The 21,171-nt window shown below is 39.7% G+C and overlaps 1 protein-coding gene across 9 annotated transcripts in view; it reads left to right on the top strand.

Annotated features, from left to right (window-relative positions):
• Positions 1–21,171, top strand: part of BDP1 (B double prime 1, subunit of RNA polymerase III transcription initiation factor IIIB) — a 58,660-nt gene that overhangs the window by 33,135 nt on the left and 4,354 nt on the right. For 8 of the 9 annotated variants that reach the window (XM_030005034.2, XM_030005028.2, XM_030005031.2 and 5 more), the window contains 14 exons: positions 402–616; positions 1,584–1,977; positions 5,006–5,122; positions 5,429–5,465; positions 7,261–7,344; positions 8,012–8,243; positions 9,771–9,928; positions 10,598–10,739; positions 11,322–11,508; positions 12,735–12,795; positions 14,355–14,544; positions 16,052–16,268; positions 17,174–17,216; positions 18,079–18,376. In XM_030005034.2, the coding sequence (XP_029860894.1) occupies positions 402–616; positions 1,584–1,977; positions 5,006–5,122; positions 5,429–5,465; positions 7,261–7,344; positions 8,012–8,243; positions 9,771–9,928; positions 10,598–10,739; positions 11,322–11,508; positions 12,735–12,795; positions 14,355–14,544; positions 16,052–16,268; positions 17,174–17,216; positions 18,079–18,376 (2,375 nt within the window). The remainder of the gene's footprint in view (positions 1–401; positions 617–1,583; positions 1,978–5,005; positions 5,123–5,428; positions 5,466–7,260; positions 7,345–8,011; positions 8,244–9,770; positions 9,929–10,597; positions 10,740–11,321; positions 11,509–12,734; positions 12,796–14,354; positions 14,545–16,051; positions 16,269–17,173; positions 17,217–18,078; positions 18,377–21,171) is intronic. The other variant, XM_030005035.2, reaches the window with a different exon arrangement.

Raw genomic sequence — 21,171 nt, 5'->3', positions numbered from 1 at the left:
TGTAAACTAGGGTAGTTTTTTCTTCCTAGTTTGTTCACAGGGCGGAAAAAAATAATTTTTCCTTCCCTCAAATTGTTCTTTAAATTAATGGGTAGTTTTAGAAAATGACTCATCTTTCCAGCTTCTGAAAAGTCGCTGCTCTTGGTAAGTTGAGCAAGGCCTCAGTCAAGTAACTAGTAGCAGCGCTGGGAACTCAGGCATCATAGATAATACCATCTAATGACACTTCTGCTATGGAGCCCAAAATTAAAGAAGATGGGGAAAAATGCCCTAAGCTGTCAGAGGTGACAGCTAGGCAAGTTTTCAATAACCTCAAACTTAGTTCTTTAAATCTTCTTGTCACCAAAACCAGTTACAAATGTTTGGCTCTTAATACAGTGGTAATTGTCTCCTCTGTTCAGCAAAACTCCAGTAACATAGAGGAAGCTGCATGCTTCTCAGAGGCTACAAGAAAACACAATTTTACAGACTCTGTTGAAGAAACATCTTGTAAAAGAATCAGGCAGGATAGTAGACTCCAGTCTCCAGAGATTTCGTCAGAGAGCAAGAGTCAAGTAGAACAAGAAGATGATTCTCAGCTTTCTACTTCTCAGGAAAATTCAGACAATCTCACAAGGTAAAACAACTAATTTTGGCTTGTAAGCTCAACTGATTGGTTTTGGCTTTTGTTTTAAAAACATAATTAGCCATAGTTCTACAGTGTGTTATGTGAATGCATGCAGGATGTCAATCCTTGTGTCTTCCATCTGAACTCTACTAGATGCATACAGATAGCTGTATGTCTCTTACCCTGCCTGCACTCTCATAAAATGAACACAGCCAGCGCTCCCACCGCTCCATACCAGGGTCCACCTTTGGTTTCAATAGGAATTCCTGATTTTAAAGGGAAGGACTGTGAAGTACCCATATTGGGGCCACAGGGATTGTGGGATTAACCTAAACAAACTGTGCTGGAAGTGTCCTCTGCTGCTATTTTTTCCCCTCCCCACCAGTTTACCAAGGAGGATGTTTTTAGGGGGAAGTTTGGAATTACTTTTGGTACCCAAAGTGGTCATGCCCATCATTTTGAGGAGGGAAACAGTAAGCAGCTGATTATTGAAGAGATTGCTGTCTGAGAAACAAGACCAGATAACTAGTTATCATCTAACAGTTCTAGTTTCTAGACATCAGTCTGATCAACTTAAGTATCATAGTTTGGGGCTTCTAGTATAGCTTTAGCAAAAGAGAACTGGAAATGTTCCCATGGCGTAAAAAGCACGTGACTTCTACATCCCTCAAAATGAAAATGAATGCATCCTTTTCTAATCAAAGAATTCTGTGTCTTGTAAATTTAATTGTGCAGCTTTCCAACACTCTGAAACTGCTTAATACACATCAGTACTTTGTGCATACATGTTATTTCTGATTAAATTGTATGTGAATGCATTTTTGTTACTATATGTTAGAAAGTAAATAGATTCTATTGTTGGTCACAATGATCCATTTTTATTCATTGAGTTTTATTTTGATTTGTGGTACCCCTTTTTTTGGAATGTCTTGGACTTCATTGTTTTTTTAAAACATGCTTTTGCTCTGTACTTTAGAAGGTTGTCCAGAAGGTCGTCAAAATGGATAGCACTGCCAAAACATGTCTTGGAGCTAAGAACTGCTGCTTCTTCTGCCTCTGAATGTGAGGCTGATTGCAGTGAGAAGTGGAATCAAAGGCAAGAAGTTAAACTGAGTGTTACTAGAGGCAAAAGTTTGAAAACTACACATAGAAGGAAATCTGGGAAGAAGCACAGAAATTCAAAGATAACCTTGGTGACCCTCCGGGCTTCTCAAGAGGAGGAGGAGGAGGAGGAGCCAGATGACTTCGAGCCTGATGATGAAGATGAATGCTTTGCACCGGAGGAAGTAAACAAAGCTCCAGTGTTTGTTCCTATAGGTCTTCGATCTCCAAAACCTGTTCCTGTTCAGATAGAGGAAACCATGGAGGAGGTATCATGTAGCTGGGTTCTGCATATGTAGTTTTGTTTTCATTGTTTAAACAGCTTTTATTCCAATTGCATCTCCGAATACTTGGGGTTTATCCCAATTTAGTTTAATTCATAATGAATGGCCTTCAGGGTAGCAGGGATATTACTTGGCACATGTACTTGGTTTTGAACAGAATACGACATCAGTCTAAGTTCCAGTTATGTTTACAAACTGTATATAGGTCTGCAGGGTGCTCACCAGTTCATTTATTGGGATTGAATGTAGGGACAGACTACCATGCTTACCATGTGCTTTGAGGCCCAAGGTGGAACACATGGAGCATTTCAATTTTACATTTGAATGTTAGGAAATGAGGGAATGAGGGAGATGTTTCTGTATCTGGTCTCCCCCTCACCAATAAACTTTTAACCGTGTTGTTGGGCTGACCCTGATCCACAGCCAGGCACACACACAGCTGCTCACTCAGTCCCCTCTCCTGTGGGACAAGGAGAAAACAGAAGGAAGGTAAGAAGACTTATGAATTGATATAAAGACAGTTCAACAGGTGAAGCAAAAGCTGCATATGAAAGCAAAGCAAAATAAGGAATTTATTCACTACTTTCCATTGGCAGGCCACTTCCTGGAAAACAAGGCCTCAGCCAATGTAAGAATTACTCTGGAAGACAAATGCCATAACCACAAATGCCCTCCTCTTCCTCCTTTCCCTGAGCTTTTATTGCTAAGCATGGCATTATACGATATGGAATATCCCTTCGTTCATTATGCGTCAGCTGTCTCAGCTGTGTGCTCTCCTGACCTCTTGCCCAGCCCCAGCACACTTGCTGGAGCAAAGAGTAGGAAAACAAAAGCTTTGACATTGTGCAAGCACTGTTCAGCAATAGCAAAAACACTGGTGTGTTTTCAACACTGTTGTAGTTATAAATCCAAAACACAGCATCATGTGGGCCGCTCTGAAGAAAATTAACTTCATCCCAGCCATGCCCAGTACAGCCTTCACCCTTTATTTCATACCATTTGTGTCATGCTCAGGTCCTACACTATCCAGTACATCCTTATTAACCACAACTTCTCTTCCTGTCCTTTGATAGATACATGGATATCATTCCCTTGGTCTGTGGGCCACCTCCTTAAAATAACTCAAAGGACGTTTGATGGACTTTTAGTCCATGCCTTGGGCTGCATGTATTAATGTGATCGCTCAGGAGAGGTGGCATGTTGTGTTGAGTTTCTGGGCACCAAAGCCAGCTTAGGTTGGTCACTGCTGCACTTGCCTTGTTTCTTGTGAGGCTTGTCTTCCCTTGATTCATGTTGTTATTGCTATAGTACTTACTATAGGATACAACTCAATGGATTAAAAAAATTTTAAACGTATATCCATTTAAATCTCCAGCCCTTGTCCCTTTGGTTCAGGCTGTAGGGTTTGACACTGCAATGGAATGGACTCCATTCCTTGTCCATGCTCCAGTGTGGGTCCTCCATGGGCTGCAGTCCATTCAGGGGTGTTCCTGCTCTGTTTGGCATGGGCAGATGCATGGGCATTGGTCCCTGCTGCTGTCAGTCTGACAGTCCCTGTCAGTGAGATACCATCTACATCTGTGTCTATTTTTTTCAAAAGCTGTATGTTTTGACTCCTTCATGGACCATTTGTAGAGTTGGAAACTTTAAGCCTAGAGTGCAGGCCTATGTTTTAATTATACTCTTAGACTAGAATAAAACTCGAGACTGTAAGACTGTAGCAAGACTTGGTATCATGTCTATCTAGTAAGACCAGTCACTAGAGAGGAAATGGCATACTTTTTTGTCATCAGGGAACTGTTGAGGTTTGGGAACAGTGGACTCTGTTCAAGGCCTTGAAACGGGTTGTGCTGAAAGGTTTAGACATTTTTCTATTTTTTTACCTATCATTCAGCGTGACTTCTTTGCAATTTTTGTCCCTTTTAGCCTGTCTTATCTCAGTGATGTGTCTTCACAGCTCTTTTTTTTCCTTTCTTTTTGCTTCATTCCAAATCTGTTTATCCAACCTGTTCCATTTATACCTCAGATCTTCATCACTACTTCTTCCCATTTGCTGCAATTCTTTTTGCTTACTACTACTAGTCATCTTGCTCTCTTCTGCCATTGAAATCTGCTTTTTTGTCTCCTGAATTAATCACACTGTTTCTTTCTCTGGGTGAAACAGCAAGAGAATTTAAAGCTCAGTCAATACACTAAGGGAGCCTCTAGAATAATAATGGACAGCAAAGTTGTTGCACAGAAAGTTTTGCTGAATCCCTTCATTTCAAAGATGTGGAATATATTATGTGTGGAGATGATGATCAAGTTTCCTGGTTTAATGCAGAGGAGCCATGAGTACTAGTAAGTGATAAAGTTAGATACTTGAAGACTCAGCTGTTGCCAAACTTAGATAGATCAGTGGAAAGTATCTGTAAAAGTGCAAGCCTTTGAAAGCTACCCAGATTGACCAGTGTTTTTCATAAGAACCTCACTGCAAATACTCTAGCCTTCCTGGCATATTTCAAGTTCTTGTTTCTGAAAACGCTAAATGTCTGAAGTTCTCAGTGAAAAGACAGTGTTGAAGAAGAAAAAAAAATCATAGCTAAAATGGTGGGTGGGTGTCTGTGTGCGTGGGGGTGTATTCCCTGGTCTTACTTTGGAAAAAGGCTGGACTTTTTTCCTTCCTGAAGACTTAAAAAGCAGAAAAAGTGTGAAAACTAACAAAATCCATTTGAGGTAAACAGCCACCATGAAAGATCTCAGCTGCATAACTTAGTTTGGTGGAGTAATAAACAACTAGAAACAAGGTCTGATGCTTCCAGTTAGTTACAAGCAGCCCTACCAGTTCTGCCTCCAGTTCATACAACTGCTGCCTTCTTAAATCAAAAGGTATGTAGTATAAGACTTGATTTTTGGGAAGGATCCCACTAAATGTTCAAGATCTGGTAAGTATATGTGGTTTATAAAAATTTGCATTTGACAAATTTTCTTTTGGGGCTGGTGAACTGAAATACTTTTAAAATTATTTTTACAGCTGGAAATAGTTGTGAATATACCAGATGTGCAGGTGGCTACTGATGTTGAAAGTCTCTCGCATGCATCTGTCCAGCCAGTGGTAGAGAGGGAGGAAAAAGTAAACACCTCAACAGCTGTAAGAATGTCTTTTGTTGTTGTTGTTGTTGGGTTTTTTTTGCTTTTTGTTTCATAGCACGTACAGAGCTATGTGGACAGTGTCAGGTTGCCATGTCTGCTTGTAACAGTATAGCTTAATAGCAGTCTCACACAGATATGAGGGACACAGCTATGGGAAAACTATGTAAGTAAATATTGTTAGCCTTTAAAATACCCTTTCAAAGCCAGGGTAACCTTTAGGCAGAGAATTTACCTGTAAGCATTAAATTAAAATTGTGGACTCATTTTTTATAGAACTTTGATATTGCTTTTCTTTTTATTTAAGGAAACAACTGTACATGAAAATCCAGAGGTGGACAAAGGTAGATATGAAACAATCTTGTTCGTATCCTTCCCATTAACTTGCTACCAATACGTAGTTATTCTTGCTGGAAGTTTGGAGGTTTATGTATCTTATAAAAAAACCTGCTCATGAGATACTGGATGCTTTTATGTTTTGGAGATTTAAACCATTTTCTTTCTTGCTGTTCTCTATCAAGTAGGGGGACCAAGCATTGCGAGGTTCTGTTCTGCAGGGTCAGAATGTGCCTTTTGTGTATCCTGTCTATCACTTTCCCATGCTCTGGTTAGTTGTACTAGAAGAAGAGGAAACTTTGCAAGTGCTTACTTGCAGCTTGCTTGACATGTGACTGAGTGATACAAAGAGTGGGCAGATTCATAGCTTTGTCATCTCTGTGGTCTGTGACTTTAATATCCTGAACTGGTAAAATAGCATGTGTGACAGACTGTGATCACAGTCTTCCAGAAGCAAGTGTTCTTACCATATGAGATACGTTACAAACTCTTATGGATCTATTAATTTTTAGAATAGCTTTCACTTGTAAATTTAAATACATTCTCAATACATCTTCCTAGGCACTGGAAATTGAGTGGGCTACTGTCTTAGTTGAAGGAGGGGAAGCCTATTTTGTTCTTTTGATTTATTTCAGTACAACACTTTTGGAGGATGGAAATGTTCTGTTGGATACGACCAGTTAGTAATAGGCAAAAGGATGTATTGTGGATAGAGATTAGGAATTGGGAGTCTCAACTAGAATGTGGATCAACACTATAGGTTATAGATTTCTGTGATTAAACTGCTACCTCTTTCTTTTCCATTTGTGGTAGGCTGACCTCAGCCGACTGCAGGATGTCCACCCAGCTGCTCTCCCACTCTTCCACTTCAACAGGATGAGGGGAGAAAATACAATGGAAAAGCTCCTGGGTTGAGATAAAAACAAGGAGATCACTTACCTAAACAGACTCAATTTGCGGAAAACAAATTTAATCTATTGCCAAACAAAATAGAGTAGGATGGTGAGAAACAAAGGCAAAAACTAAAACACCTTCCCCTCCCCACCTTCTTAGGCTCAAGTTCACACCCTAATTTCCCACTCCTCTCCCTCCTCCCCACAAGGGGCACAGGGGGATGGGGAATGGGGGTTGCAGTCAGTTCCTAACACTTCATCTCTGCTGCTTCTTCCTCCTCATGTTCTTCCCCTGCTCCCGTCTGGGGCCTTGCCTGTGGGGTACAGTCCTTCAGGATAAGTCTGCTCCATGATGGGTCCTCTACAGGATGCAGTTGCTTCAGGGAATATCTACCTGCTCCACTAAGGTCTCCTCCACAGGTTACAGGGGAATCTCTGCTCCCACGCATGGAGCACCTCCTCCCCTTCTTTCCTTACTGACCTTGGTGTTTGCAGGGTTGTTTCTGACACTTTCTCCCTCACTCTTCACTGCTATGCAACATTTTCCCCTTTCTTAAATCTATTTCCCAAAGGTGCCACTGTCTTGGCTGACAGGCTCAGCTGTGTCCTGTGGTGGGTCAGCTGGAACTGGCTGTGTCCAGGGCGGCCCCCCTGCTGCCAACGCCTTGCCACCTGTACCCAGTCCGCTATTAAAGGGAATAATGTTGCTGCTCAGTGTTTTCACAATAGTTTGAATTTAGTAGGTGAGAATTGCTGTCTGTCTACAAGCATCTTGATCCATGAATGGCAACAATTTAAAAAATACATACTTCACTATATTGATGATAGTGTCAAATGCTTTTTGAATATGGATAAGTGGATTTCTGGTTAAGGTGCTTGTGACTTTTAATGTGTGTGAACAACTTTGCAGGAATTAATGATGGAAGCACTGAAGCTGCCATGACTTTACTTGCAATGGGTGATCCTATGTTCCAGTTAAAAACAAGTACTGAAGGTATGATCTGATTTATGGGACAAAGCCTTGCTTGTACTTTCTGGGTCCAGCTAAGGATGGATGGAGCAGTGGCTGCAAAGCTCTTCTTCTACATGCCCCTGCATAGCAGGAGGTCAAGAGTCTTTTGTGTTTTTAGTCCTGCTGAATTGTAACACCTAGTGAGACTAGGCAATGCAGGTTGTCTGGAAAAAGGCACCTTACTGGATATTGCCAACTGCATCACTGTGCTAGAAACGTGTTTCTGAGACCTGTTTTAGGAAGGACATGTTTGAATTAATCTGGTCACATAAATTGGACAAAAGAAAGGAATCGGGCTTAAATGACTGTAACTATCAGTGGTCTTTTCAGGCCTTTAACGTGAAGCATAGCTTTTTCTGCCTAACTAGCTACAACCTGAAATTACCCGGGTTTTGTCTATTTTTTTTTATAGACTTTTATGTAGAATTTATTATTTGCTTTCATTGGTTGAATATTAATTTCTGCATTCTTACTATCAAAAGTGTGATCTTAGGACTGCATTTACCAGGGATTTGAATTTGCATCTTTGGAGAATGCAGACTTTGTTAAATGAGGTTTGAAGCTGAACATCTGTAAAATAGCTTTATGTACATGCCAAACCTGAGTCTTTTAAATTATGCTTTTCTATTCTGTTTATTGTTCTAACCAGAATGGACACACATGTTACCCGCTAAAGATGAGTTGGACATTGCCAGTAGCCTTGTAACCCACGCCTACTCCAAACAAAATAGAACTTCTAGTCAATATTTACTTTCTTCAGACACTTCTACCAAGGAATCGGTCCCTTCTGAGGATGGAAGCAACATTAACGTAGAGGATCAAAGCACTGGCACAAGAATAGGTGCCGAAGAATATTTTGAGAAAAATGCTACAGATACCAGGTGAAATTACTACTTCATTTTCTTTAGGGAGAGAGATTCTCTGACACTGCTTGCTTTTGCTAGGTTCTTTCTGGCATTTTTATTGAGTTGCAAGCAGTCTTGCTTTAGTGAAGGTTTCTCAGTTTCTGTAATTTGGTATGTAATCTGGAAAACCTCTCTTGTCTCTTTCTTGCAACTTTTGTGAGATGTTGGTATATAATTTTGGGGACGTAGAACTTGTTCTTCACTCCTGAAGTTAAGTTTACCCTGGTGGGGGAGAAAAGAATATTCAGGCTTAGTTGGTGTGTATCACTGTTAATTATGAAGCTCATTTTCCCAAAGTACTTTACAGCTAATCAGGCCAAGGCAAATTGCTTAAGTGTCACTGCTGCCATGGGATGAACATCAAAGATTTAGAGCAAAGGGATGTCAAGGAACCAGTTGATCTGCTATCATTATGTTTTTTAATGCTTTATGTTTTTTAAATTTGTGCAAGCATTTGTGAATGTTGAAACAGCTTGATAGAACACCTTTTCAGAAAAAATCTGCTGGTGATCATGTATTATTTGAAAGACTATTTAATTTGTTGATTGCTTGAACAAACCAGCAGATTATACTCCTCTAAAAAATTATAATCAAGGATATTTGAAGTCCAGTGGTTCTTTTATTGTATTATTAATCAGAACTTACTACCATGTGACCAGTGTTAAATTTCTGATCTTCTCATGTTTTTTAAATACTTCAATTCTCATTTTTTTCTGTAGGTAGGGAACATCCTAGTTTGCAGTATACCTGTGTCCTGGTTTCGGCTAGAATAAAGTTAATTTTCTTCTTAGTAGCTGGTATAAAGCTGTGTTTTTGATTTAGGATGAGAATAATGTTGATTAACACACTGGTATTTTAGTTGTTGCTAAGCAGTGTTTATACTAAGTCAAGGACTTTTCAGCTTTTCATACTGCCCTGCCAGTGGAGGCTGGGAGTGCACAAGAAACTGGGAGGGAACACAGCCAGGACAGCTGACCCAAACGAGCCAAAGGGGTATTCCATACCATATTACGTCATGCCCAGTATATAAACTGGGAGGAGTTTGCCAGGGGGCACCACGGCTTGGGGATTGGCTGGGCATTGGTCAGCAGGTGGTGAGCAATTATATTGTGCATCACTTGTTCTGTATATTCTCTTAGTAGTAATAGTAGTATGACTTTCCCTTCCTTTTCTGTCCTATTAAACTGTTCTTATCTCAACCCACGAGTTTTACTTCCCCCCCCCCGATTCTCTCCTCCATCCCACTGGGGGTGGGGGGAGTGAGCAAGTGGCTACATGGTGCTTAGTTGCCAGCTGGGGTTAAACCACGACAACCTGCCTGTTCCAATTCCCAGATGATCTTTATTTTTTGTTCTGCCAAATAGTCTTCTGTCTCCTCTGCCACCTGCAGCCTGTATTTCAGCTCTTCATTATCTCATCTATTCCATCTCTCTTATCTCTTCTCTGCACTAACTGTCAAAAATCAAGAACTATATTGATGGCATTTTTCCTTTTTACTTGCAGTGATAGCTCTTTGCCTACAGTGAATAGTATGAGACTGACAAGAGGCAGACTCCTGAAGCCTGAGCCAGCCTTTGGAGTATTGAGGTCCAATGAAAACATAATGCAGGAGTCACTTAATACAAATGTACCTGTGGAACAGCTAGAGCAAGTTGAAAGTGGTAAGCCTGTTTCTTATCCTAGAGTTCCGAAAATGGTTTCTTCTGGTGGATTCACATCTCTTCATGAAATGAAACTAAGCTGGAAGTCTTCACCTTCTGTTCATGTTTACAGATGATTCGTCACCACTGTAATGTGGGGCATCCATGTATGGTATAGTTCTATACATAAGTATGCCTTTCAGTATAAAATTAAATTAAATCTGAATAGCAGTTTTTCCATGCAGGTCTTAAATTAGCTGGAAAGCCCTTAAATTACTGGACTGCCGATTACAAAAATACAGTACAATACAATGTACTTTTTTCTATTATTACTGTCTTTCCCTTCTATTAAAACCAGAAAGGAGATATACAGAATTGTTTCCGTATTCTTAAAGCAGTTACAAAAAAAGGTGGTATTTAAACTCTTAATTATCTTCATATCACTGGCAAAATGTACAACATACCAAAGGCAAGATGAGGCACAACATACCAAAGGCAAGATAAGACATATATATACATGTGTACATATACAGCAAAATTGTTAATTATTTTGTAGTGTGTTTATATATACACTTCTACATATATACATTTTAATATACAGAAGCTTATATGTAAAAATAATATGCATATGTATGTACACACGCATACACACAAAATATTCTTTTAATTTTTATTCTTATATATCTTAAGAGTCTACAGCCCTGAGAGGTACTGCTGAAATGCAGAAGGTGGAACTAGAACAGGTCAGACCAGCTGCAGGTGATTCTTCAGTTCTTCATGATTCTGCAACTAGAAGTGTAGAACTTATCAAGCAAGTAGACGAAACTGAGAGGTAGGAAGGATCACCAGTTAATACTGACTTTATTCTTAAAGTCTCTTAAAATATGCAGTTGAAGTACATGTGTAGTATGCGTCTGTAATGGAAACAGTGTGCTTACAGATACTGTGTGTGTTTATGCACGTAGGTGTACAGTTTAGACTTTTATTTTTAAGGTTTTTCTCTCTTGCATGTTGTTCTCCAGCTTTTGGAGGTAAAACATTAACTTAGTTTGCTGTTTCAGAACTTAGAAATCACCTTGCTGCTTAATTGTTTCCCATGAAACTATCTGAAAGGAAATGTTAAGGAGCTGATCAATTTAGAAATGTTAATGAGCTTGTAAGGCTTCCTGCTTGGTCGTGCTTTTAGTAGTAAAGTCTCCATTAGTGGTGTTAGGGATGCTTTTTCCTGAAATACTTTATGTAGACTTGTTTGACAATATGCATTCTGTTTAGTAGAATGATGTAGTTTTTAAAGAGGTGCCCTGTTGCTCTGTAACTACATAAGCTTTATATTAAATAATTAATTATACAGAATTTAGCCCATGCGCAGGGTATCTTCAATTGGTTTCAAATTAACTAGATACATACCTTACAGAACAGAAAAAGAGATGAGAGATGCTTGTGGAAACTCAGGAGACTTGAGAGCTATAAATGCATCACCAAAACCTGAAAAATCTCACCTTGGAGTAGAGGATTGTCCAAATCAAAGTTCTGTGGATGGATTTCCTGAGCAAAATCCTTGTCCTCCTGAGCACAATATATACACAATCAACTTTACTCAGGTAAAGAACTTTAATTACAGTCTGGAAGTGCCCAGTTTCTGAAATTCTGTAAAGGAAGAGGTTTTCAGTGCAAATATACTCACCCATTTAAAGACCTGGTACTTCAGCTAGTGAATGAAGCTTTCTTTTTTGCAAAGGCATAACCAAACTTAATGTCAGACAACCTTAATCTTTGCAAGCCTTGGTTTATAGCATTTCAGCAATAAGAGTGAGATAGATATATATAGATATATATATATATAAGGAAAATTTTGAGCAATTTTTTTAAAGTTTTTATGGAAGAAGTTACCTAGGACTCAAGTATTCATTCAGTCTGACCTCTTACTGTTATATTTGTTTAAATTAAAACTAAGTTAAAATGTCACTGCTGAACACAGCATTTTCATTGTCACCTTCATTTGCTTTGTTTAAAACAAACTTCATCTTTTGCTATGCTCTTTTCCATTTATTTCAAAACCCAGTTAAGAGTTTTACATGCATATTATCATGGACAATCATTATGTCTTTCACACCCATTTCTTTGCAGTGTTTTGTGTATCCTTGTTCTGGTATAAACAAGTAGTATTTTATTTCTTCATGAGAGAAACGTTCATTCTCAGTTTCCTCAGGTTTTCTAGTGTTGCCTGAGATCAGTGTAAATGCAGTTACGGTGGAACAGCTGATGGGTAGTAGCTTGTTTCCCTAGTGCAACCTGTTGATGTGTCAAGGCTGATCTCATGTTAGAACAATGTGCAAGAATGATTTGACTCTTACAGGACTAGCAGAGAGTGTGAGAAGAGGCAACCTGCCATAGAGTGTTCTTGGTTTTAGCAAAGGTACATGCCATAAAAGGGAAGGGATAGGTGAGTTGCAAAGCTTAGTGTTTTTCTTTGGCACTCAGTGGTTTTGTAATGGTTGGGGGAATTTGTTTCCTTAGTGCCACTGAGCAATTTATTGTGTGAGTCATCTCTGACAGAGTTGTGCTGTAAGAAGTATAAATTTTTTTTGACAAACCGTCAATACAGACAATGAGCATATAAATTTTATATTGCCCATGTTTCTTGTCGTGTCAGGCTAATATCCTTCAACCTAGAATAGCTAGAAGTAAAAGCTAACAAATGCAATTATGATGATGTCATTAGATTTTTGTGGCTTTTCAGCATTTGACATGCTTTGTATCTTTCCTGTTTTCCAGAGTTATTTCTCAAATTTATTAACTTGTTTTATTTGAAATGTGTTATTTCTAGAACGAAGCTTGTGCTCAGGATGCTCAAAAACAATGTGTAAGCAGCACAGAAGAGACTTCAGGTATAATGTGCTAATATTCTAAGTTAGCAAAAACCCATGCTTGTGTATCTTGCGGTTACACAAAGATGAATAAAAAAAATTTAAAATGTTTTCATGGACATGATTAATCAATCTGTTTCATCAACAAAAATAATGACCCACAGCATAGTGCCATTTCCCTCCCTAGCTTCTTATCATTACATTTCATTAACACAAACTAGACTTGGGAAATTTTTGAATGGTACTTCATTAAGTTTAAATATCAGTGGAAGGGAAACTTCTTGCTCTCTCCTCCCTGCTGTTAGCTCCTGCTGCTTACCTCATGCTAGGTTTAGCAGTTGTTAGAGCCTTTTATGAGCCTCTGACTCACTTACCCATCAAAAGTTGAACGTGACAGAGGGAGAGAACCTGTGTAGTTTTCCACTGGCTTAGTGAGCTATAGTGGCTCATGAAGTTGTGGAGTGCATGCTAGTGTCAGAGTTGTGTGAGTAGGAGGGCTGGGCTGTGCAAGTGTGGAGCAGGGGAGAAAGAAGAATAGGGGAAGAAAAAGGAATACGACAACCAGAGTTTTCTTTTTAGCTGTAGTGAGTCAGCAGATTAATGCCTAACTGATTAGATGTGATGAAAGGTATGAAAGTGATGGCTGCTTTTCCCTAAAACAATTTGAAATGGAGCTGGTTTGAAACCAATACTTGTCTAAGGTATGGGAAAATTGCTGTGTCAGAAGCGCAGAATACTTACTTTACATGGAAGCTGCAGTCCAAAGTTGTAACTCCTGAGCATGTGCAAGAGATAGGGCTAATACTTCCTCTTAGACATCTGTTGTTAGACTGTTACTGCAAGGATCTTGGGACAGAGCACCTTAAATCATATTTAATTAGATAAAGAACCAAAGGGAGTTGAGGTTTGAGTAATAGCAGCTTTACATCATCAAGAATGAGAGCTGTCAAGTAATGGAGCGGCACTGTTGTTTTCCATCTTCTGAATACTTTATAAACGTTTTCTCCTTAAATTCATTCTAACGGATGGCAGTTGGCAGTTATCTGTTCGTGTCCATCTGTTGACAAAATTATTTACATTTTTAATTTATTAAATTCAAGACTATACTCGGGTCCTCTTCTGCAAGTCTGCAGTGAGGGGAAAAATCCTTGTGTTTGCCATCAAAATGGCAGACTCCTGCCATTTAAAGAAGTTACTTTTAATACCTGACAGTTGCAATTAAAGACAGAAGGCCACTTGACCACCATTACCCAAGTTTAATTAAACTGCAAATTGTTCTTTAATGCTAGAACACCCATTTAAAAAGCTCCATCCCTACTAGGCATTTTAATATTCTTCATTCTGAATGGTAATCAGGACTCCACTGCAATTAATAGGCTCCAGGGGGTGACAATGCGTATCTCATCTAAGAAGAAAGGAGGCATATTGTCTCAAGAATATCCTCAGCACCTTTTTCCATGGAAAAATGAGTGCCTAAATTTTAATTACTCAAGGTAGGGAGGGCGTGAAGAGAACAGTGTAATTTCAAACTTGAATAACAGATTTTTGTTATTTCTTTTATTTGCCTGAAAAAATTATAGTAGTGAATGATGATCATAGCAGTCCAGAGGAGGAACAGACATTCATTTTAACGTTGGTGGAAATCCCAGCTGACTCAAAAGAGTTTGATGCATCTGATTTGCTGGAACAAACTCCAGAACCATTACTACCAGCCCCAATATTTATCAGCCCAATAAGTACATGTGAAACAAGCATGACTGCAGTGGAAAGGTAAATGTTTTATTTTTGAGAAAAGTGAAACAGTTTTTGTGAACCTTGCTTGTTCCCAGAATGTGCATTATAGGTTAGAACTTCTCAAAAGAAGAAATGCAAGAGGTAATCATTTTGGCAGATTGGTCAGAGAATTAAGAAAGTGAAAAGGGGTCTAATCAGATTTGAGAAAGATCTCATCAGTGGTTTACAATTAGTGTTCTAGTTAGCTGGGATTTTGGTGTCAACCTTAATTGTGATTTATCCTCTAGAGCAAGTCTTCATTTTTAGTAGAGGTCATTTGTCCAGCCTTAGTCTATTCTGCCATGGATACTTAGAATGAAAAGTAATTGAAATGAAAAATCTAAGCATGTTTGCATTTTAACATTATGAAGAGTAATTAAAATGAAAAATCTAAGCATGTTTGCATTTTTACATTAGTTTAACAGTTTTGTAAAGTAGCTCTGCAAACTAATTGCTCTCCAAATTTTTAGTGTCCATGGCCTTCTGGAGAACATGATAATCATTGGACATAAATTCAGATATCATTCTCTTGAGTTTGTGCCATGTTCAAAAGGCAGAAGAGCTGAAAACTGAAACAAATTAATTACTCAACAGAATAATAGCTGGTTTGCAGTACTGTGATACAAAGGGTTTGAGTTTCTTTTAGGAGTACTCTTCAATGCAATGTAACAAAATTGTTATTTCAACATTACAGTTGAACTAAATCTCTTGGTCAGTTTGGGAGGAAAAAACCCAACATCAAAGGAAAAAGACATTTTGAAGAATAGGAAGTGTTGCAAAGTTGCAAAAAATACTATTACTATATTAATGTAAGTCCTCAGATCATAACTAGCAGCATGATGCAATTCCACATCATTGTGGAGGACCTTGCCCTATGACATCAGATGTTCATGGCATTCCCTTAGTTATTGAAAGGATAGGTCTTTGAGTGAATTTTGGCTACACAATGAATTTTGGCTACACAATGTAAGAATTCTAACTCCTGTGGAACTAATGATGGACAGAATTGCTGATAGGCAGAATTAGGGTGCATCTTCTGTCTCACTGTTCCCATACTGCTTTACCCTATTTCCCTAGTCTCTGATGCTTCCCTAGATGTCTTGCTGTCTTTTGAGATCATACTGGGGGGAGGGGGGAGTGGAAGGGTTTGGGGGCATGGGGATGAAGATTCAACTGTGCATATAAATAATAATGTATTTTAGGATTTTCTAGGGCAGTTAATCAGTTGTCATATTTTTACATTTTATGAAAATATCAAGTGGAGTTCAAATAGAACAGCTTCTAAATTAACTAGATTCAATTATGACAGAAAAACTCAGTTCTGTAATTCAAGATAGCGCAGCAAAATGTTTCTCAGTAGTAAATAGTACATTTGAAGCTAATATTGACATTAAGCAAGAAAGAGTATCACCATGGATTCATGTGTAATTTCCGTACAGAAATGTTATACAAAGTAAATTTTGGCTTATTGTACAGTCACAATAATGGCTTTATATATAAACAGCACTGGATCCTTGACAACTGCAGCTGATGAATTTGCTGCACCTTTGAAGAGCAATATAGAAACAAAACAACTAGAGAGTGCATCAGTAGAGCCTGTTCCAAATTCGCAGACAACTCAAAAAAGGTCAGCTGCTGAACTTGAAGTGAATGATTTTCCTCCTGCCAAGAAAACTCTGTCTACTGTTGCTGTGGAACGTAACTTGGAAACCACTTACAAGGTGAGAAGATAATTTGGTAAGTGAGTATTTATGCATAGTATAGATGCATAACACGTAATAGAGCATTTTAATTATGTTTATTGTTTAACGGTATCACTTGCTTAAAAATGTACTGCCTGTACGATTTAAAAGGAAAATCAACACCCACAGATTGTTTTTTATTTTGAACTCTACAACAGTTTGTGGGCTGTTGATTTAGTACTAATTCTTTGGAGAATCTGTAGACTCAGGGTTTTTTATTAGGCTTCCTAGTAGGCAGACTGGTATATGTCTTACCTGGTTCATTCACCCCACAGCCTTTCTGACAATGACATTGCAGGAGAGGAAAGTCTGGGTGTATATTGGATGACTGGCAGACTGTCTAGGTTCACTGGACAATGTTAGGATTCCTCATGGTGTCTGTTACATGAAGTTGTTAGATATGTACCTACCATTTTTTAACATAGTGGGTATTAGTTTAAAAGAACAAGCTGCAAATAAAAATGGGCCAGCATATTTCCAGTTTCACTCTGTGCTTTTAGAATATGACCAAGCTTGTTGCAGTGACTACCATTGATTTTTTGTGAGTAGGCTAAGACTGTGTAGTGTATCTGTGTGAGGGAATGGGTGATAATTCCCCACCTGATTCAGAGAGCTTTTCTAGGAAGGACTGGATAACAATCCTCTTCCTTCTTTGATCTCTCATCTTGACATCCTTGTCTTGAGTCATTTGTCATAAGAACTCCTTGAAAAGCCTGCTCAGGAAATGAGTTAAATGATGAATGATACTGTACTGAAGATGTAGTCTTCTGTATCACTCCTGTTCTTAGAACTGTATACGTGTGATATGACTTTACCAACTTTCATTGTCTTTTCTATATCGAGAGAAATAGAGAAATAACTTCTTTTTTTCTTTTTAAATACAGGGTTATTCAATTAAATCCACAAATGCTCCAATGATAGCTTCTGGTAGGTAAACTTAAACTCCTAAAACAAAGTATAATGAATGTAAATGCTTAATACATCACAGTTGAATACTGGTTGTCATTGTGCTAAACAGTCCTGTCTGAGGCTATCTAACATAAAGGAAGAAACAAATTTTCCAAGTAATACCCTAATACCACCATTCCATGTTTTCTGCTATAAACTAGATGTGTTGGATTACATAAATGGCTATTAATTTAATAATGATTCTAGAAACATTGCTGTAACTTGTCTATTTGTGAAATTGGAAAGTTTTTTTGACTAAACGTGATACCTTCTCTTAAGCAAGTATGTCCATCTGTTGGAGATGCTAATAACCAAAGGTATTAACTGGTACTTTAACCATACTATGCCAAAATAATTTATTTTATTTTACTTTGTATTTGTCTCTTTAAAAAATATATGCACAATGTAATTGAAAGCTTTGAAGTGTTTGAAATCTGCCTCTGAAGAATCAGAAAGAAAGCAGAATTGCTGACAACGCAATCCTCAGTGATCTGAGCCTGTGAAGGGTTTGGAGAACTACTTTTTGCCCCTGAAAAAGACTTCAAAGGGAAATTGTAGAAGCTTAAACAGCTAGAAGACTTGACTGAGTCCTATGGTGTGCTGTAAAGGAGGGGGGGGGTGTGCTGTAAAACCACACTTCTAGTCTGTGACTTGTAGACCATGAACTTTTAATTCTTAGTGGTGACTTCAAAAACAAATGTCAAAAAAGCTGAACAAAAATTCAGCCCTTCTCTTCTAATGGTACAAGCCATCTTGATATCACACACATCTTTTGGGCTGTTGTGTTATCACTGAAGTTAAGTAACTGAAGTCCTTGAATGTCTTTCAACTCCTTTTACAGGGAATCCTTTTCAAAAAACACAGGTTTCAGCAAAGGAAAAAGAAGTTAACTCTGTGTTGGTGCCTGAGTCTATGTCACCACTGGCTGAGAGAAGCCAACTTCAGACTTTGGAGAACTTAGGGAAAGCACCACTTGAGAATTCAGCATCCAAACAGGAAGAGGAGGTGATGTCTAGATTAACCTCTAGCAGAAAAGCAGAAATAAGTGGACAAGGAAAGCAGGGGGATGTCCATGAATCTGGACAGTTGGAACATACTGGAAGCCTAGCATCATCATCTTCAAAAACTCCATTACTCAGGTATTTATGCAATATTATGCAATTTACAGCCTCTTCTGTAAAAAAGACCTTGTTTCCTGTTGTGGTTTAACCCAAGCCAGCAACTAAACACCATGCAGCCACTCATTCACTCCTCCCCACTCCCAGTCTGATGGGGAGGAGAATGAAAAAAAAAAAGTAGTAAAACCTCATGGGTTGAGATAAGAACAGTTTAACTAAAGTAAAATAAAATATAATAGTATTAATAACAATAATAATAATAGTAGTAATGAAAAGGAATATAACAAAAAAAGAGAGAAATAAAATGCAAGAAAATACAAGTGATGCACAATGCAATTGCTCACCACCTGCTGACCGATGCCCAAGCAGCAACCTGCCCCTCCCAGCCAGCTCCCCTTGCAACTGAGCATGGCATTCTATGGTATGGAGTATCCCTTTGGCTAGTTTGGGTCAGCCATCCTGGTTATGCTCCCTCCCAGCTTCTTGCCCACCTGCTTGCCGGCAGAACATGGGAAACTGAAAAAAACTCAATTTAGGATCAGTGCAACTTAGCAACAACTAAAACATCAGTGTGTTATCAACATTATCCTCACACTAAATCCAAAACACACTGTACCAGCTGCTGAGAAGAAAATTAACTATCCCAGCTAAAACCAGGACACTGAGGTTTTTATATCCTTTTTCCACTTAGTATGACAAGAAGGGCAGTACCATTGTTTGTGACCTACATGGCTAAGAGTTATAGTATCTATCCCCTTCAGCAAACAGAAAGGATCAAACTGTCTGCTTTGAAATATGAATTATTTTATTCATTAAATGAGCAAATTGACCAAGGGACACTACTGATGTATGGTATGTCTATTTAGTCACTGACAGATGCCTCTTGTGAGGCAGACATCCTTTGGCTATGATACAGATTTAGGATAATTGTTGTTTTCCTTAGCTCAGTCTAATGTTGTGACATTGGCACCAACCCACTAGTTTTGATTTTTGTCCTTCTGCCAATAAGATTTGTTACTGGTATAGTACTCAGCACACTGGATTTTTAGGACTAACTTAAGATGTCTCATTTCCCCAAAGGAGTTTCAATCTTGACAGCTGAGAGGATATTCCTCTTATCTATCCATCTGACTGTGGATTTTTTAATATACCTTTCTATAACGTTTGTTTAAGTGTTTGAGTTCCTTCTGTCTATTGCTCTTGTGCTTACTGGTTTTGGTTGTGGTGCTTCACTGGTCTCTTCTGATCCTGTCTGTCATGGTTTCAGCCCAGCCGGCACCACACAGCTGCTTGCTCACTCCTCCCCCCCTGGCCCCGGTGGGATGAGGAGAAAATATAAAGGCAGGCTCGTGGGTCAAGATAAGGACTGGGAGGGATCACTCACCACTTATGGTCACGGGCAAAAGACACGCTCAACTTGGGGAAGAAACAAAATCAATTTAATTTGCTACCAATCAAATCAAAACAAGGATATTAGGAAGTAAAACCCAACCTTAGAACACCTTCCCCCCACCCCTCCCTCCTTCCCGGCTCAACCCCACTCCCGGTTCTCTCTCCCTCCTCCCCCCAGCAGCGCAGGGGAACAGGGGATGGGGTTGGGGTCAGCTCCCCACACCTTGTCTCTGCCGCTCCTTCCTCCTCGGGGGGAGGACTCCTCACTCGGACTCTGCTCCGCCATGGGGTCCCTCCCATGGGAGACAGTCCTTCACGAGCTTCTCCAACGTGAGTCCTCTCCGCGGGCTGCAGTTCCTCACAGACTTCCCTTGCGTGGGTCCTTTCCGTGGGCTTCAGTTCTTCCCGAACTTCCCTGATGTGGGTCCTTTCTGCGGGCCGATCTTCAGTCACAGACTGCTCCAGCGCGGGCTTTCCCATGGAGTCACGGCCATCTTCACGGGCATCTGCTCCCCCGCTCCCCTCCATGGGCTGGGGGGGGACAGCCTGCCATCTGGCCACGGGCTGCAGGGGCATCCCCTCCTCCGGCGCACCTCCTCCCGCTCCTTCTGCACTGACCTTGGTATCTTCATAGGGGTTTCTCTCATGTTCCAATCCCCCTACTTACTGCAGGTTCCCCTTCTTAAATCTGTTCTCCCAGAGGTGCTACCACCATCACTGATTGGGCTGGCCTGTGCCAGAGGCTGATCCAACTTGGAGCTGGGGAAGCTTCTGGCAGCTTCTCACAGGAGCCACCCCTGTGGCTCCTGCCCCGCTACCAAAAAAACCTGTGCCACACAAACCCATAACATGTCATTTACTCTTTCATTATGCTTGTGTGAGTACCGAAACTGGTTATTTGTACCTGGGACATCCACAGGAATTGGGTTGATGACGCATTAACATCAGAATCCTTGCCTTAAAATTTACTTTCTAAGTTGTAAACTCTTAACAACACAAGAAGTTGGCACTCTGTGTACTTCTGTTGTTACTCTGACTTCCTTAAGTTCACTGGTACTAGGTATGTGTGATGGGTTGACCCTGGCTGGTTGCCAGGTGCCCACCAAAGCCATTCTATCACTCCCCCTCCTCAACTGGACAGGGGAGAGAAAATATAACAAAGAGCTTGTGGGTCGAGATAAGGACAGGAGAGAGATCACTCACCAATTACCATCACGGGCAAAACAGACTCAACTTGGGGAAAATTAACTCACTTTATTCCAAATCAACCAGAGCAGGGTAATGAGAAATAAAACCAAATCTCAGAACACCTTCCCTCCACCCCTCCCTTCTTCCCGGGCACAACTTCACTCCCGGCTTCTCTACCAACCCCCCCAGCGGCACAGGGGGACGGGGAATGGGGTTTACGGTCAGTTCATCACACG

The sequence above is a fragment of the Aquila chrysaetos genome, chromosome Z, assembly GCF_900496995.4.
Source record: "Aquila chrysaetos chrysaetos chromosome Z, bAquChr1.4, whole genome shotgun sequence".
Taxonomy (NCBI): domain Eukaryota; kingdom Metazoa; phylum Chordata; class Aves; order Accipitriformes; family Accipitridae; genus Aquila; species Aquila chrysaetos.
The sequence above is the reverse complement of the archived record's forward strand: the minus strand, read 5'-3'. Positions and strand labels throughout refer to the sequence as shown.